Source organism: Mycteria americana, chromosome 21 (assembly GCF_035582795.1).
Source record: "Mycteria americana isolate JAX WOST 10 ecotype Jacksonville Zoo and Gardens chromosome 21, USCA_MyAme_1.0, whole genome shotgun sequence".
In the NCBI taxonomy this organism is placed as follows: Eukaryota; Metazoa; Chordata; class Aves; order Ciconiiformes; family Ciconiidae; genus Mycteria; species Mycteria americana.
The window spans coordinates 4,555,460-4,573,369 of NC_134385.1; the positions used below are offsets into that span (position 1 = coordinate 4,555,460).

Consider the following 17,910-nt stretch of genomic DNA (forward strand, 5'->3'; position numbering starts at 1 on the left):
CTCAGTCTGCTAGCATTCTTGTTGCTCTCTTTGTGCTCTTTCCAATTGGTTTATATCTGGTTTTATTTTTTTATGTGGTACCTGAAAATGGATACAATACTCCAGCTGAGATTTCACCAACACTGAGTTGAGTGACATAATTGTCATGGGTGTCCTACATAAAGCAGCCTTATTAAATATTTCTGTGATGTATTATCTTTATTGCGTTGGCTCAAACTCAGTTTGCAATCTGTTATAACCACTGGCTTTAGTGCGGTACTGCTGCCCAGGCAGTTCCTCCCCTCCTCGTGCATGCTCACGTCTTGACCCTTGGCTACAAAGAACCTCCACTGAAAAAGTCATGCCTGAAAACAAGGGGGAGAGAAAGATCTGAGGTGGTTTTCCAAATGTGCTGTTCTTTTGAACTCCAAGTGGGTCAGCCTGCCAATAGAAGAGGAGTTGTGAGATAATGTTAATTTTCAATATTGGACGGAAATTATAATATGTTGTGTCTTATTACTATGCAGAAGGCGTTAATTTCATAAAAGTTCTACTATGAGCTGGAATAGGAATGTTTGCTTGCAAATGGAAAAGAACATAGTTGTAGTACATGAGTCTTAGGTTATCATTTTCTTGTTAAACTTTTTTGCTCTCCTGCTTAACAAGATGAGCAGAATAATTTGTTAATGTCTCTTTTAAAAAATAATAGCCATAGTTGCTAGAGTTGCGATGAACCAAAGTTAAATCTGAAAGGCATTTGAAGAAAGAAGAACACAACAACAGAAAAGTTACGGGATTCTGGTGTTGTCCAAAACACTGATGACCTGAAGATACAATTTATGGATGTGAGGTGTCCTCTTGGTCTTTCATGCAGTTATCTGGTCAGAACACTGAAAAAAGAAAAAAAAAAAAAAAAGAAGGAAAAAAACCCCAAAACTGAAGATGCTTTTTGGCTCCATGCTCCTGCCTGTTATTGTTTATAGCAACATGAAGAGGTGGCAGATACAAGGAAGGAGTCTTTGACAGCATGGAACACAGCGTGCTTGAAATCGTGACAAACATCTCCAGTGGTCAAACAGTTAAGAACAGAAGATCCCAAGAAGGGCAGCCATGGGTTGTTTGCTAAAGAGAAGTATTGCTAAAGCAGGTATGTTTTGTCTGGAGAGATTAAGAGACCTTAGATGGAAAGGAATAGGTGATACATATTCCTGGTGATGTTATTTATGATGGAAATGAAAAGCCATTAGCAAAAACTAGAAATGTGGTGTGAGCCCTTTATGGTCTTCTGGGGAGGTGCAATACTCTGGTGTTTTGGAAAGCTTTACGCTTAGAAAAGCTTGTTCTTTCAACAGTTCTCTGCAGAACTAGAGGGCCATTGCACTGCTGAGGTGACAGTGTGTGTAGCCTTGACTACAACAAGGATCACTGCTTAGTTCTCCAAGCACTGTCTGACACAGAGAATTTGCTGAGCTTGTGCGTACTCCAGGGCCGGGTCAGCCTACATATTATTCACTCTCTGTATTTCATCCTTCTTTACGCTCTTGTGACCCGGATGAATGTAACAGGGAACTGAGCGGTGTGTTCAGTTTTCCTGTGTACGGTTCTTACACTTTTGCCCATCCTAATCCAGTTCCTTGCACCGTGATGCAGTCTCTAATTATAAATGAAATCATACAACCTGCCTTCTCAAACTCTTGTCTCATTCCATGAATGGCTTTTTTTCAGATTTTCCTTTTATCCGTGTTATTTGATGCTTGCTTACATATTTTATTTATTGCATATAATTCAAGTGCTGCAGTAAATACAGAATTACTAATTGTAATGGATTTTTGTGATGCTTTTCACTATAGTATCGGAATACTTTTTAACCACCATAAATGTATCTTCATGATATTGCAAAGAGATTTTCCTCTCATTTCACTGATGCAAAGCCAGGAAATTAATGGCAAAGCTATCGAAGTTCTCTACTCTATCTATATGTTCCACAGTGACAAGAAACACATTTCCAACTTGCCCCAGTAAACTAATTGTAAGTATCTTCATTAATCATCCACCAGGTTGCAGGTGAGCTTTCAAAGTGGGCTGCTGGTACGGGTTATCCCCTCCGTTTGCACCTTCCTACCATTGGGCTTGAGGAGGCTCCCTTGGCTGCCTTAGGCCAGGCTTTTGCAGGCAATTGTATCTCATTTTGTCCAAAAGGACATCAAGCTCCAGCATAAAAACAGTCCCTTTGAGCCTGGTGGCCCTACTAGAAGGATGTTTTAAAATCTAGGTTTTCTAATAACAATATATTCTATCCTAATTTTCACCCTGAATGTATTCAGTCCTTTATATATCTTTGGTGCCAACACAACCCTTTAGTTTAAATACCTGTGTTCAAGCCATAATCTATGGATACAAACTAACCCCACCCTATCTCAGCCTTTCTTTTGTTGGAGTTAGCTGAAATAAAACCTTAGTCTTTTCTCATGATAGATTCTTTGCTCTTATAACCATCTTAAAAGCCTTTTCTATGAGTATGCCAGTTTTCACATATCGTTCTTGAACATAAACTGTACTCAGAATTCTGCAAGAGAGCCGTTGCAGTAACATCTGGATGTGCCTTACCTGCTCTTTAGATCACATTTGTCTTCTCCATTTTTGTGATGTTTAGCCATTTCTGTGACTAAATAATGCTTCTGCATCTTCATCCTTCTCTGTTACAAGAATTTTGGCTCTTAGTCCCTGTGTGAGCAGCCTTGTGCTTTGCATTAATCTCATTCCTGCATTCCACCAGTCCATTCCTCAGGATTCCTGTCCTGTTCCAGAGCCTCATCCGGTTCTTCACTTAGGATATTCCAGTCTTCTGTACTGATGCTTTTTAATTTTGTCAATAACTAGCTATATTAACACTCTTCTTTCAATTCCTTGTACTAATGTAACTTAAAAGCAATAAATAGCACCAGTTCTGAGACCAATGCTGGAGGAGCTTTTAAAGCACTCGCTCTCTAGCCCAGAAGTTCCCATTTCAACACATGTCAGTGTGGGTTTTTTCACCGCTTTTTACCCACAAAACTTTTCTTGCACTAATCCTCATATTTTCCAGTTTAACTTGTATTTTCGCATGTGGCATCAGATCAAATGCTTTACTGAATTTTAGGTGGGTGAGATCAACTGTGTTTTCCTTTACCAAGAAAAATCTGCTTTCTTATCAAAGGAAGACATCAGATTTGTCTGGCATGATTGCCTTTGTTAAACCTATGTTGCATTTTAGCTGTTTATTTTCCTCCACATCTTTTCCTCCCCCAGGGGAAAAATAACTTAAGTTTTACATCTCACTGAGATCAGGCTAATTAGTCTCTCGTTGTCTGGACATTACTTTCCAAGTCTTTGGCTTGATTTTGTTGGGTTTTTTTTCTCTCTCCTCATAGTAGGATGTCAATTCTAGATTATTTTTATACCCCTAGAGGTAGTAGAAAAAAAAAATTCACTCGCATCACAACTCAACTATAGTGGTTCATGTTTTGTCTGGTTTTTGTTTGTTGGTGGGGTTTGGGGTTTGGGTTTTTTTTGTGTTTTTAAAGAAAGATGCTATGTCATGGCTATCGATACAGGAAAAAAGTAATGAATTTTGAAGTATGCAAAGTCCTTTAAAAAAAATAATAACGAGAAGCTTCTTAACTAATGATAGCTGAATCCAGGACTCCATTCTTCTCTGTAACTGTTGGATCGTTACCACTACCAGTGGATCATTACAGCCCGTGGCAACACTGATCATTGACATCTAGAAGTCTGTTCCTTGGGCTGCTTCAGCTTTATTTACTGCTATCATTCCTGTGTTTAAACAGAAGGTAAAGTGTGCTGGCTACTCGACACATGTGTAAGATAATCAGTATGTATAAGAAAATACAGTCATACATATGTATAAGAAAACCCAGTCTGAGAATAGACAAAATAAGTAAAACAATAGAAAGGTAGTGGATCTGGAGGGTCAGGATTACACAGGGAAGACTGCAGTGCTCTCAGTGATTACATGAACCCATGCCACTGGAAAACCTAGATCATTAACTGTGTTTCCTGAAGGTAGGAAAAAATAATACTTTTAACTACTTTGTTTCATAATGTATGTAGTTACACTCCTTCGCAGTACATATAACAAATGTGAATCTTTCTGAGCACATTTCGCTCAGGTACCTAATTATAAGGGTAGGAATGGAAGCAACAACCCTTGAGTGGTTGGGGGTTTTGGTTTGGTGGTGGTGGTTTGGGGGGGTGGTGTGCCAGACATACTCAATATTTTTATAAATATTTGAAAATTATGTCTTTTTAATGATTCTTCAGTATGTCTGGAGCTCAGGATTCTATTTTACAGAGAAAGTGAACAGTTCTGACCAATGCCTTTGTTTTACTGAAAGTGCGGGTGATAGTATCAGCCTTTATAAGAAGCAATATTGCTAAGGTTTGATTGTGGGCCTCTTTAAAGTCATAGGTAACTGTTAGATAAAAATGACCCGGTTTCTCAGTACCGAATTGCAAATGTTCCAGTGAAGCTAGTCTGAATGTGCTTAAATTTTAGTTTCTAATGCAAGTAAATGTGACTGAAGTACATACTTGTGAAGTTGGGAGTCTTAACTTTTAGGCCTTGTATGTTTGAGCAAGATTACAGGATCGAGGCCTTAAAAGCAGAGAATCGGTCACATCCCTGCACGCAGGCTTCTGTGCGCATGTAAAGTCCTAAAGCTCCCCATGTGGGTTAGATTACAGAATGAAGATTTTGAAATACACATTTATGGATGACTGTTGAAAGGTGGATAAGTAGAATTTCTGTCTGACCCTTTCATGATCAAATGTTTCAAAGCTGGTCAACACCTTGTTTATGTGGAATATCACAATTGTTTTGTTTTATTAATTTTTCTTTCAGTTATTTGTCCCTGCCTTTGTACATCTGAAATCAAGGGACATTACTAAGTGTTCTCCCCATAGCATGAATATTTAATAGTTTGTGTGTTCTTTCTCTGTATTGTCTGTGTACCTATATAACATTGACAAAATCTCTTAAAATCAATTTTTGCAAGAGATTTTCAAAGCACAGCATATGACTGAGTCACAGTCCTGAGTAAACTAAGCTATTGTAGAATTTCACCTAAAATACCAGGATGAATTTGCCAAATGGTGGTATTTTACAAATAACCATGGATTCAGCTAACTTCCCCTGGAGATTTTATTTCAGTGTGATCTGAGTTCCCAGGACTGATGAACTGGTGTCTTTCAGAAATCAAAAAATCTTTGGCCCTTTTCAGCAGAAGATTTTCTTTGTTTTCTCAGAGGTACAGATACTCATTTTCTTGAGCTAGGAGCTGGTATGAGTATTATGGGCGGATCCTGCAAAGTGCTGAGCACACGGTTAACTTTAAGGGAGTATATGCTTAAAATCACTGGGACTGCTGATGTTTAAAATTACGCGTATACTTAAGTACTCTGATGTTCTGAGGCCAGTGGCTTTTGCATCTGCTGGGACTGAGCCCTAAGGAGACTACAGTGACCAGTTGCAGCTGAATGTTCTTTTCCCATTTTAAATATAAGGTTTAAAGCACAAATTCTGACAGCTGTTTAATTAAAAATACTTATTTTAAATGTGAGGAATGCAATGCGCAGCGTCGATACGCCTGGTTTCTTTCTGTCTCTCCTGGCATCCGAGCTCACTCCTCTACAGCCTTAGTGCAGGGCTTGCAGTTTTCAGTCGTGCTCCGTTCCTGCTTTATCCTCTTCCATCTTTTCCATCTGCTTCATTCTGTTTGGAAAATGGCAATGTAGAATGTGTTTGGTGTAACCTTAATCCTGACCAGCATCTGGGCTCCGTTTAAAAAAAAAAAAAAAAGCATCTACTGCAGGCAAGGTTTCTGTATGTGTTTCCCTGCTTTGGTAAAACAAAGTTGGGGGGGGGGGGGAGAACAAGCAAAAATAACCATAGAAAAATAATATTTATTTTAACTGACATGTTCATTTATATGTAGGTTTTGATATGTTTTCCCGCATACATGGCCAAACCATGGTGCTTGTACTTTTCCCCTCACCGCTCTCCTGGTGGGTGTCATGGCAGGGGGAAACCGGATTTGCACCATTTTAGCAAAGGAGAGAAGGGGGGGGGGGGGGGTGTCTTTAAATCTTTTTTCGACAGCCACCCTGTTCATTACTCACCAATATGTAAAAGTTAATGCCACCAGAAAAACATGCGAGGAACTGAAATTCCCGTGTGATGCCTTATGACATTTCCCTATCAGGCTTTTACAGGCCTCGTGGAGGTCCCCGACGACCAGGCGATTTTATTAAATACTCCCGCAGAAAGTCACGAAGATGCAGTTGTGGCGACCCAGCCGTGGCTGCTGACCCTCCCTCCACCCGAGCCACGCCGCGCGTTTCCCCATCCCGCACCGGACCCGGGCAGACCGAAGCCGCCGAGCAGGTCGGCGCAGCACCCCGGGCCGGCCCGGGAGCCGCTCCCCGGGGGCTCCAGCCTCCTGGCATGTCCCCCCGGGGATATTTTCAGAGCCCAGCGTGCCGGGCACCTTTGGAAACCTGGGGCTGGATGCCCACAGCACCCCGCGGAGTGTCGTTGCGTTCAGCCGCAGGTTAAACCAGCGCTTCAGAGCGAGTTCCGACCGCGGGGCTGGCACCCCGCACGGCGAGCGCAGGGTACCGCCGCCCGGCCCACCGCGCTGCCCCGCGGGCTCTCCCCCCTTCCCTTTCTTTAGGCTTTGGGCTTTCCCCGACCCCGTGCCGCATCTGCCCTGCGCTCTCGGCTCGGGGCTGTTGAACTTCACTCCCCGAGCAGCCACAGAGGTCGCTTCTGAGCAGCACAAAAAGGTGGTTCTGGTTTTTTTTTTTTTTTTTAAATTTTATTTATTTATTTTATTTTATTTATTTATTTATCCCCCCCAAGGCTCTCAGTCCCTCATGGCGCGAGTGGAAAAGCACATTTAAACCCTGAACTCGGATTTCCCACGTGGTATCTGGTCGAGCTGCTGTCACAGCCACGCAGGGCGAAGGCTCTTCTTCTCTCCTGCCTCTGCTGAGAATGCAGAAGGAGATGAACATTTTTCATTTAAGCGGTATTTTCAGGACACCAGAAACCAAACTTGTGCGAAAAGCTAGCTCTTGTCATCAGCAAGGCTCTTGCTTTCTGAATCCACCACCGAGTGTACAGATAATGAGGGGATTAAAGTTCTCCTCCACCTTTTGCGGCTGACTGTTGAAGTCATCGATGGTTGTCAGCGATCTGAGGGTTAATTCAGACAAGTTTATAGTGTTTGGCGTTCTGAGTCTGTATACATGCAAAGAGCATGGGTGCTTTTGGACTGAAGAATTAGCAGTGTGTACCAGGAAGCAAAACCAATTGTTTATGTGAATATAGGATATATCGGATATGTGTATAAGCATTAAAACGGGGGAGGGGCTTTTTTTTTAGTCGTCTTCACCCCATTCAGAGATCATGGTCATAATGCACGGTGTTTCAACACTGGCTGGGGAGAAACGGCGGGGAGGGAAGGGAGTACCCAAAGTTGCATCTGGTCTTCAGACCTCCCTGTAATTTCCGAGGGAAGGTGTCCCCTACCTTTAATTATTGAGTTTAAACAGACCTAGAGCACGCCTCATCTTTAAGGCCTTTTTCCTGATGTCTCTAGGAGGCACCCTTCTTCGAGCAAGGAGATAAAATCTTGGCAAAAAGAGCACCGAAGGATGTGAACCCCTCGGAAAATTCCACTTCCTGCACAGCAGTGCCTGGCCTTGGGTCTCTCGCTCATTCCCATGCACTTAACGAGGGATTTCTGCCTGAGGCTACCACACCAACTTTCTAAATAAATGCTGTGCCGCAGAGAACACCCCAGCTCGCTGCTTTTGCAGTTAATCTCAGCTCAGCACGCTCTCTCTCTCTCTCTCCCCCCCCTCTCTCTTCCTACTTCCCTCCATTTTATTTCTCCGCTGGTTTTTCTTCGGCAGACTCCAACTCTCTCCCTCCTGCTGAACTTGCCGGGAACAAAAGGCTCCGTTCCAGATCCAGCCCGCAGTTGCCGTGAGAAACTTCCTTGCAAGCGCTGTCTGTCGCTCTGCTCTCCCTCCCTCGCTCGCTCCCTCCCTGCCTCGGTAAAATGGCAGTGCAAGAGCTTTATGAAAAGGGTGAAAAAACCTTCTTTCTCGGCGCCTGCCTCTCCCGCAGCAACCCCCCCCCCTCCCCAGTCGTGACGCCTGAACTCAAACTTCACTAAAAATACACTTTAGGAGGGCAGAATTTCACGGGAGTGACTATTTTTTGTGCACTCCACTGAAAAGAGCAGCTGAGGGGGGGAGAAGCGCAGGGAGGCAGCTCGCTGGGAGCCAGCAGCTTTCTCCATGCAGGCGAACCCGCTGCTGGTCTCACCGCCCTGCTCGGCATTGCCAGTTCCCAAGTACTTGAAACAGAATAATAGTTTTGCTTCACTGGGAAAATCCAGGCCCAGAGTTGAGGTCTTTCTCTTTTGGCAGCTTTAAAAGCCTTTTTTTTAACTCTTCCGAGTGGGGTTCGCAGTGTAACGCCGTTGCTCTGCCAGCCCACCCGACAGGTCCCAAATCTGGTGGGATTCAGTAGGAAATTAGACGGTTGGCTCCTGATCCAGTGCAGGGCTTTTTAGAAACTCCAGTCCGCGTTTTGTTTGATTTTTTTCCCCCCCTTTTTTTTTTTTTAAGTAGATTTACTCTTCCTCCTCCGAGCGTTCACCACCGGAGCTGGTGTCCGGGGCGGCTGCGGAGCCCGGTGCGCACACCCGCGTGTGTAAAATAATGCGGTTTGCTCCTTCCCTGCTCTTTATTCCGGTTTTCCTCCCCCAGTTGTCCCCTTTCCCAGCATCTCTCAAGTCTCATTATTAAATTCCAGCTCCGGCCTTATTTTCATTGAGGGGTGAGAGCTGCTCTCCTCGATTAGCCCCCAATCCGCACACATATGCCCCAAAATTTGCTCCCGTCCCACTTTTACCACGCTTAGGTGGGAGATGGCGGAGCGAAGGGGGCAGCGGCCGTGGGGCAGCGAAACTCGCGTGTCCCCAGCCCCGGGGCTGCCCCGACCCGCCGCTGCCGTCCCTTCCTCTCCGCAAACTCCGCTTCGCCTTTTCCTCCTCCTAGCTAAAATAATGCATTTCCTTGAGGCAGGCCGAGTCCCCTTTCCTCTCAATAGGCATCCAAAGTTTCGCAGCTCCCTGTCAGATGTGACCACCAGGCTCTGGCAGCGCGGCTGAGGCAGGGGCTCGGTCCCTTCCCCGTGTCACCTTTGGTGCCCACTCGGGGGGAAGCACCAAAACCCCGTGTCCAATCCACTCCTGCCCTTGAGCTGTGCTGCTGCGTTCAGCACACTGACAGAGTTACCTTCTGCTTGAAACTCCGCTTGGGCTGGCAGCGCAGAGCTCTCGCTGCCTTGCCCTCTGCCATGTGCCAGCGCCGGAGAGGGGGGGGTCCTACAGTATCTTGACATCTTTGTAAAAGGATAAATAAGCATTGTCCCGCGCAATGCCCAGCACTTTAGCCACTCGCAGCCAACAAATAATTCAAATGCTGTCAATCTTAGTGGTTACGAAGCTGCAACGAGAGCACTTAACCTAGATGTGACAGTGGCTGAAATACTGGAAGGCATGGGCTGGGCAACTATCAACATATTTACAGGGAATGTAATTTTCTGTAGCAAAACTACTCTCAGATAAGCTGAGGTACAGTAGATAACCTTTCCTTACTCCATTCCATATTTTGCAGCATGCTCCATGAATTATAATAGATGGGTCTCTTGTTCTTGGGTCCAGTCTGCATATCTCAGCACACTGTGCCTTTCAGTAAAATGGAAGAGCATCCTTCTTCACCCAACTATATTAATTGCTTCTCAGCTCCTTTCATTCTAGCTTAGTTGCGCTAGTTAATACTTTATTATAGAAACTCTACCCAATTCCTGAAGTAATAATCCAGTCCATGTTTGTAGCAAGTTGAAAGGCTGGGGATAATGATAACTTGTGTGTGTGGAGCGTGAGGGAGCGCGGCTGACTTTAGTCCGGTTTCCATGTCAACGATTCAGTCCATATTTGCCATCACACAGTTGGCAGAGCTTTTTTTTTTTTTTCCGGGGGGGGGGAGAGACATTACTCCTGTTTCTAGTACTCTAATCTAGACCAGGTTTCCTAAACTGCCTCAGTGTTGGGTTAAATGGCATGGCCACCTTCATGAAGGAGACTTCCACTCAGGAGCCAGCCTAGTGGTGGTGGCCCGCAGTGCCATGTGAGAGCCGAGCTGGTTCCCCAGCCTATCTGAGCAGCCAGGGGCTGAGCCTGCTGTGGAGGAAAGCATGCTCAGCACTTAGGGAGATGGGGGAAGAGAGGACTGCTGCATGCTACTTAGCAGGGATCACTCAGGCTGAGAAAAAGCGTGTTGATGCGTTGCAATGAAAAGTCTCGTCCGGTTCTGCGGAGCTGGAATGATGGTAGTTACCACACGGGATGACATGACCGGCGGGAGGATTTTCAGCTATGAGGTGGAAATTTTAAGAACTGTGCTGTCATCTGTTTCCCAAACCCCATAGTTGGAATTTCATCGAATGCCTTTGTATTTAGTAAAGTGCCAGGGCCTCATTGATGAGGCATATTCCAAAATCTGCTTCAGCTTTCACAAACATTTGGTAAAGTGAGTGTCTCCTTATTGTGTGGGTGGCTGGGGAATCCAGTCTGCTTTTCACATTACAATCAACACCAGGTTTCATAGTCTGCCATAGCGCTCTTTGAAGAAGATCCCAAAGGACTGACACGCGTAGAGAGGTTGTGAGCATGGAGTCTTTATCTGGACGCACCTGAGCGGCAACCTGAGCTCCTGAACTCTAGTCGTTAAACTTCTGGTGGTGCTCGGTTGGATGGCGGGGCTTTGCCTCCTCAAGTAGACTGTAGCTTTGGAGCTGCGGAGATGGTTGGTCGAGACAGTTCTGGGATTAAATGGCAGAAATTCTCTCCAGTTTGTTTTTTTTTTTTAAAGTTTAGGGGAAATTAAACATCTGAAGAAGAGTATTTTGGTGCTGTGGTGCACTATAGCCCACCATAGACATTAGTAAAGCCACAGGGCCTCACTTGTGAGAGTCTTGCCTGATGTGTTGAAGGAGTTTATCCCTCTGCTTGTCTTTCTAGAACCCACAGAGGCTCCTCTGAAGAGAGCACGTAGATCAACTTTTGTTCTAGCATGTTCCACAGTTTTCAAACTCTTCTGAAGAAGAGTATCTTGGCAGTTTTGCTGCTCTGTGGTCCACACAGATATCAGTAAAGCCACAGGGCCCCCCGTGTGAGATTCTAGCACCGTACTGGGGCTCCAGCCTTCATGAAGGCCTTTGAGTACTGTCACAATACCGATGGCATCATTTATTACCCTTTTCTTTCTAGTAGTTTATTTACAGCTGTGGAGAAAGACCGACTGACCAATTTGCTGAGATGGAATCTGCTCCGCGTTGCACAGTCAACTGTAAAGACTGTAAAATGGCAAAGCTGGCTTTGTTCGGGAGCCTGCAGGGCAGTTTATTGCTCTAGAATACATTTAAAATTTTGCTATTTATTGCCCTCTCCCGCCTCCCCTCCCACTTTCCAGCTGTGGAATAAACCCCTTTGTTCCGCCACCTGCATTCTAGATGATAAATATTTTATATTATAAGTTTTATAATGAGTGTGAGGGTTGAGTTGACAGCAGTAGACACCGAAATCTTCAATTCATCCATAACAGGCATACAGCGCCGGCAGTGATTCAGTCCTTCTACGCCTTGCCTTGCCTCTCGCTCTGGACTCAGGCTTCCCCCCTGTCATCAGCGTCGTTAAAATGGGATTCCTTGTGCTGTGTCCCGTTGATTGTTAGACTCAGGCTGAGCCCTGTGCTTTTTTCACTGTACAGCTGGTAATCAGGGTTACTTCTGCCCCATTTTTTGTTTTGAGGTGATGTTCTAAAATGGCAGTCTCAGAAGCGTCTTTTGAGTCTCCGCCCATTGTTTTCTGATGTTTTATCTCTCCTTAAAGTTATATTTACTTAAACTTAACTTTTCCAAACAGTTCCATATTCCAGAGGAGACGCCTACCCAGATTCAGTACCTGGGACCCAGATCTAAACCCTACTATGACCGCCATTTTTACTAGGCAACTGTGTCCTAATTTCTGAGAGCTTGGGTTTTGTAAGCCAAATAACTCATGCTTTTGTATCTTCCACGCTCTGCTGCAGACCTGTACCATTTGAAGTAAAATACGCAACTACAGAACCTGCTGGCATAGGACAGGCCGTGTCTGGGACGGAGTTCCAGGTAACGTTTCTCTCCTCCCTCTTCCTGCCCTGGGAAAGGCCGCGGGGATGGAGGAGGTGGGAATCTGGGTCTGAAAGGGTTGCAGAAGAGCATGGCCTAATTCTCAGTTCACCTCTTGACAGTTGGGGAGCTTCAGTAGCGCCTTAGCCTTTGCGATTGCCAGAGCATCCTGTCCCATTGCTCAACGTGTTGTGTCTAGACACGTTCAGGTGGTTTTGGTTCTCCCCATCCAGCCGCCCCGAGGGAGTTCCTGGTTCAGTGCCCACTGCCGTCGCTTTGGCAGGAGCGGGAACCGGACTTTCTTGGATGTCCGTGTGTGCAGTTATAGTTCTGGCGTGCCGCCAACGCCTTTTCCAGAGGGACACAACCAGCGGAGAGGAAATGACAACCGCTAAGAGTTTGCAAAGGCTAATTCTAAATGGAATTTCTAGGGACAAAGAAGAGGCACTTCGTTAACCCACGGGCCATCTCCCTGCCGAAACCCCAGAGCCGGCACCCGGCAAGGCGGCCCTGCGCCCTCGCCGCTCTCCCGGCCGACTCCCGCTGGAGGACGTCGCCTCGCTGCCCCGGGAAGTGCCCCGGCAAGGTAAGGGAGGCCGCCCCCTGAGCGGGGCCGGGCCGCTGCCCCCCTGCCCCCGCGCCGCCAGCTCCCCCGCGGTTCGCCCGCGTTCCCAGCCCCGGGCCGCTGCCCCCCTCCCCTCCCGGCCCGGCCCGGCCCGGCCCGGCCCGGCCCGGCTCGGCGGCCGGGCTCGGCTCCGCGGATCCGCTGCGGGTTTTGCGTGCGGCAGCCTCCGCCGCGCCGAGCCGCCAGCGGCCGGGGCCGGCCCGCTCCTCCTTTGTGACGGGGGGGAGGCTCCCGTCCGGGCCGCGCTCCGCTCCGCTCCGGGTTTGGCAGGCGGCCGCGGCGCTGGGTAAAATGGCAGTGCTGAGCCTCGTGTCGGAGTGAGCCCCACTCGGCGGACCAGAGTCGGGAGCTGCCGCGCGGCTCGCCCAGCCCGGCCCCGCCGCCGCTCGGCCCGGCTCCGGGGACGGCGCCCGCCCGCCCGCCGTGTCCCCCCTCCCTCCCTCCCGCCTCTCCCGCACCGGGAGCCCCGTCCCGGGTCCCCCCCTCCTCCTCCTTCCCCCCCACTCCCTCCTCCTCCCCTTTCTCCGCCGGCTGCAACCGAGGAGGTACAGCGGGGCCAGGCCCCGGGAAGCCCAGCCCAGCGGAGCCCTCCCCGCCTCGCCAACCAGGCCGGGGGGGAATGAGCCCCCGCTGCCCTGAAGAGCCCGCCGCCGCCTGAGCGGGGAGCAGCAGAGCAGCGAGGCCTCACGCCGGCCGGCCAGGCAGGGAGCAGCTCGGGGGGACCGGTCCGGGGGGGGGTGGCTGGGTGGGGAGGGGGGGGATCATGGCTGCTCAGGTCGCCCCCGCCGCCGCCAGCAGCCTGGGCGCCCCGGCTCCATCCGAGCTGAAGAAAGCGGAGGCGCAGCAGCGGGATTGTCCCCCGGAGGAGGCGGGGGGTGAGGCGGCGGCGGAGCGCGGCGGCGGCGGCGAGAAGCAGGCGGAGAGCGAGGGCCCCACGGGGAAGGAGCTGCAGGACGGGGCCGAGAGCAACGGAGGGGGCGCAGGGGCCGAGTCCGACCTGAAGAGCTCGAACGGGAACCCGGGCCCCAGGCCCGCCGCTGCCGCCGCCACCCTGAACAATAACCTCCCGGAGCCGCCCGGTGGCGGCGGCAGCAGCGACGGGGTGGGGGCGCCGCAGCAGCAGCAGCCGCCGCAGCAGCCTCCCCCTTCCCACCCGGCCGCCTTGCCCCCGCCAGCCTACGGCTTCGGGCAGCCCTACGGCCGGGGCGCCCAGGCTGCTGCCGCCGCCGCCGCCGCTGCGGCCGCCGCCGCTGCCTTCCACCAACATGGCGGACAACAAAGCCCTGGCATGGCAGCGCTGCAGAGCGGGGGCCTGGAGCAGTCCTACCCGGGGCCGGCGGGAGCCCCCGCGGGGCCGCCCCCTCCCCAGAACTCGCACGGCGGCGCCGAGCACGGCTTCCCCAACCACCAGTACAACTCCTACTATGCGGCCGGGGCCGGGCGCAGCGCCGGCTCCTACCCGCCTCCCCCCCAGGCCTACGCCCTGAGCTCCCCCCGGGGCAGCGCGCAGAGCTCCGCTCCGGCGGCCGCCGGCGCCAAGTCCGCCGCCGCCTTCCAGCAGCAGCGCTTCGGGGTCATGGGGCCCTCGGCCGCCGGCGGCGCAGGAGGAGGGGGCGCCACCCCGCAGCCCACGGCCACCCCCACCCTCAACCAGCTCCTCACCTCCCCCAGCTCCGCCCGCGGCTACCAGGGGTACCCCGGGGGCGACTATAGCGGCGGGCCGCAGGACGGGGGAGCCGCCGCCAAGGGCCCGGCCGCAGCGGAGATGGTCTCGCAGTACGGCGGGGGCAACAGCCAGGGCTGGGCCGCGGCGGCCGGCGGGGCCCCGCCGAGGAGCCACCACGCGCCCATGAGCCCCGGGAGCAGCGGCGGCGGCGGCGGAGGACAGTCCCTCGGCAGGAGCCAGCAGGTAACGGCGGGGCCGCGTGGGGCGGGCGGGCGGGCGGCGCGCCGGGGGGGGGGACGGAGGGGGGGGACGGGAGCGGACCGGGCCGGGACCGGGCCGGGCCGGGGGCGGCGGCGGGGGGCGAGGGGCCGGGGGTGGGGGGACGGCGCCTCTCCCGCGGGTTCCCCCCGCCGGGCCGGCGCTGCCGGGGAGCTGCCATTGTCTGTGCCTGCTCGCTCGCTCTAAAATGGCTGCCTCGCCGCCTTCCCTTCCTCCCTCCCCAGCCTTTGTGCGAGGCTCCCGGCGAGCGGCCGCCGTCCTCCCCGCGGCCCCGGCCCGCTCCGGGGGCTCCGGCGAGGGAGCGGGTCGGCCGCCCCCGGCGGAGGGCGGCGAGGGGCAGGCGAGGCCGGGCGCGGGGGGCCAGGGCTGCGGGCGGGCCCGCCCGGGCCAACGCGTGGCCCCGGCAGCGCCGCCGCCATCCGCGCCGCCGCCCCGGCCCCGCCGCCCGGCTCCCCTCGGCGGCCCCGCCGGCCCCCGCCCCGGGGGGCCCGCACCCCTCGGCGGGGACCGGCGAGGTCCGCCCGGCCGGCCGCGGCTCGGCCCCGGCCGGTCGGGGCCATCTTCCCCGTCGGGCGGCCGGGCGGGCCGTGGGGCCGGGGCCTGCGGCCGGGAGCGCCGGTAAACAGCTCGGCGATGGGAGCAGTAAGTGCAGATCGCTTTGGTTTGGGATTTGAATTATGGAGGTAAAATCCTTCTGTCAAAGCCAGGAGACAGTTGGTCTTAGGTTGACATCCTATCTGTGATCTGATTGGCTCCCCATCTCCTGCTCTTGGCCATTTATAATTGCCTCTGATGTAATGGTACAACAATCCTGATGAGCTCATAAACTTTTACACTCGGCTTTTCTGCCAGCCCCGGACCCACGGCAGCCCTGCCGCTTCGCTCGCTGCCTCCTCGTCCCCCCCTCGCCGGAACCGGCCGTGACCTTGAGGCGGTTGGGTGGCAGCCCCGCATCGGCGGGAGCGGAGCCCCAGACAGCCTGCCCTTGTTGCATTGTGCCTGAAACAAAAGAGGAGGCGATGGCATTTTGTTTGTACCTTGGGTTTATTTTGCTTGTGATGTTTTATGCAGCCTGGAATAGAGTCTGTGTTGTCGGAACAGTGGCAGGGCTGCTCTGCACAATGGGCTTGCTGTTTATTTTGGTTATGTGACTTTCCCTTTGGTATAAATGATTTCTTTGATGGATCTGAGGATGCGTTTGTTCCTGGCTAATTTTGGCCCTTTTCAAAACTGGGGCTGTTTGGATTCTTTATTAGATGGAGAACGTGGGGGTTTCTGGGGTACGTTACAGCCTTAAGAAGGAAAAAACCCCGAACAACAAAACAATCGAACCCGAACTGGTGGCTGAAGCACCGAAAACGGTGAATTATCAGTTTGTCTTCAGTAGAGCTTTACCACAGGACAGGCCTGAGCCTCTAGCTGTAGGTCTTGGGGCACGTTTTGACTGACTTTGAGTGAGCACTGATGTGTCTCCTTACCCCCTAAATAAAGGGACGTACTACAGGCATTCAGGTGCTGCTTGTGGTCAGGCTCAACAGTGTCACAACTCTTTGCTTTTCCGAGGAGTACAAATAGGAAAAACGAGCCTGAGAATTAAATTTCTTGTTGTATGTATAGAATTGCCTGTTTGCTGGAAATACGGATGCAGAGGAGAACGCAGTACAGCGTACGCATCAGACATTTTAGATACAGGGAGAAGAGGTGCTGGTATCTAATCTCTGGAAACCTTGATTAAAACCAGGTTACTTTCTGTGTTTAGACGTGCATCTCCAAGGCCTGTCGTGGCCTCGTGCAGGACTGACAGACTTCCCTTTTCATTCTGTGTACTTTGCTCTAACTTCAGGCCCTGGGTCGGAGACATTTGATACCGCGCAGTGTGACATGCAGCCTCCAGAGTTTCCCTTCTTGCTCAGTACTTCTCTTGTGTCGATGTGAAAACTGCTTAATTTTTGTTCCTTGATTACAGAAGGCAATGTCTCCTTCAGCGTCTTGAATTACTTAATTGTCTTTTCTGTCAGACTGAAAGAGGGCTCTCTAAGAGAGTGGATCTTCTCTCTGCTGCGGTCATCAAACTGTCCGATGGTAACTGGTAGCAAGTATTCGATTATCCTCAGGGAAGATTTCAGCTCCGCAGGCATATGTCCGTGTATACCTGCAACGCGTTTGGGCAACTGTTAACGACGCGAGGGTGTTTACTTGAAGGTACTCTTTGTATCCTGAAAAATTTCAATTTAGATAAAATGCGTGCTAAAATATAGTGTCAGATTGAACTTTTCAAGCAGGTATTTTACTACAGCACATATCTGACAAAAGTGTACTTCTGTTGGCATTCTGATATGAATTTGTAAAAGAAGCTTATTTCGTCTTGGAAGATGAATTTAACTTGATTCCATGAGCTGCTGATACATAGTGTATTAATAATATCTGAGTAACTAGTCCCATCAACTGGAATTATTAATGAATAGTTGTGCTGAGAATTAGTTGAACTTCAGGTAGTACAAATAGTGTATACAAAGAGTAAACCAACACCCCCCGCGCCACCACCTTTTTGTGTCAAGGATTATTGGACTCAAGCTCACAATTCCTTTTTTTTTCTGCTGGAAAAAGAAAAGAACAGACTTACCTAGCACGATGAAAAAAGCTTCCACATGTCATCCGTGCTGCCCGCAAGAAATGGTTGATTAATAATAATACTCCAGTCCTAAATTACAGCCTCCTTTCGCTGTGTACTCTCTTAAATTCCCTAGACTGGGAGAACTTAAAGCTTTGTGTCTTTTCTTTGTCTTGTACAGTGATGAACAGAGTGGGTACTTACCACCTAACTTCTGAGAAATTCTGGGAGAGCGAGAGGAGAATGTAATTCATCTGACCAAACACTAGAAAGAGAAGCATCTCTTGGTGCAGGCTTGGAGAAGACGATGTGGGCAGAGCGTGGGGTTCCTCTGGTCGGGAATCCTTGGGACAGTAAACCTGAGGTTTTGGGGACAGGAAGCAGGACTATGCAGAAAAGAGAAGTGCCTTTAATTCTTGACGCTTTTTGGGATTTACGGATGA

The 17,910-nt window shown here is 50.5% G+C and overlaps 1 protein-coding gene across 4 annotated transcripts in view; it reads left to right on the forward strand.

Annotated features, from left to right (window-relative positions):
* The first annotated feature begins 6,206 nt into the window (after nt 1-6,206).
* Nucleotides 6,207-17,910, forward strand: part of ARID1A (AT-rich interaction domain 1A) — a 69,024-nt gene continuing 57,320 nt past the window's right edge. For 2 of the 4 annotated variants that reach the window (XM_075522212.1, XM_075522213.1), the window contains exon 1: nt 13,631-14,820. In XM_075522212.1, coding sequence (XP_075378327.1) covers nt 13,675-14,820 — 1,146 coding nt within the window. In that variant the 5' untranslated portion in view covers nt 13,631-13,674. The other 2 variants (XM_075522214.1, XM_075522215.1) reach the window with 2 other exon arrangements.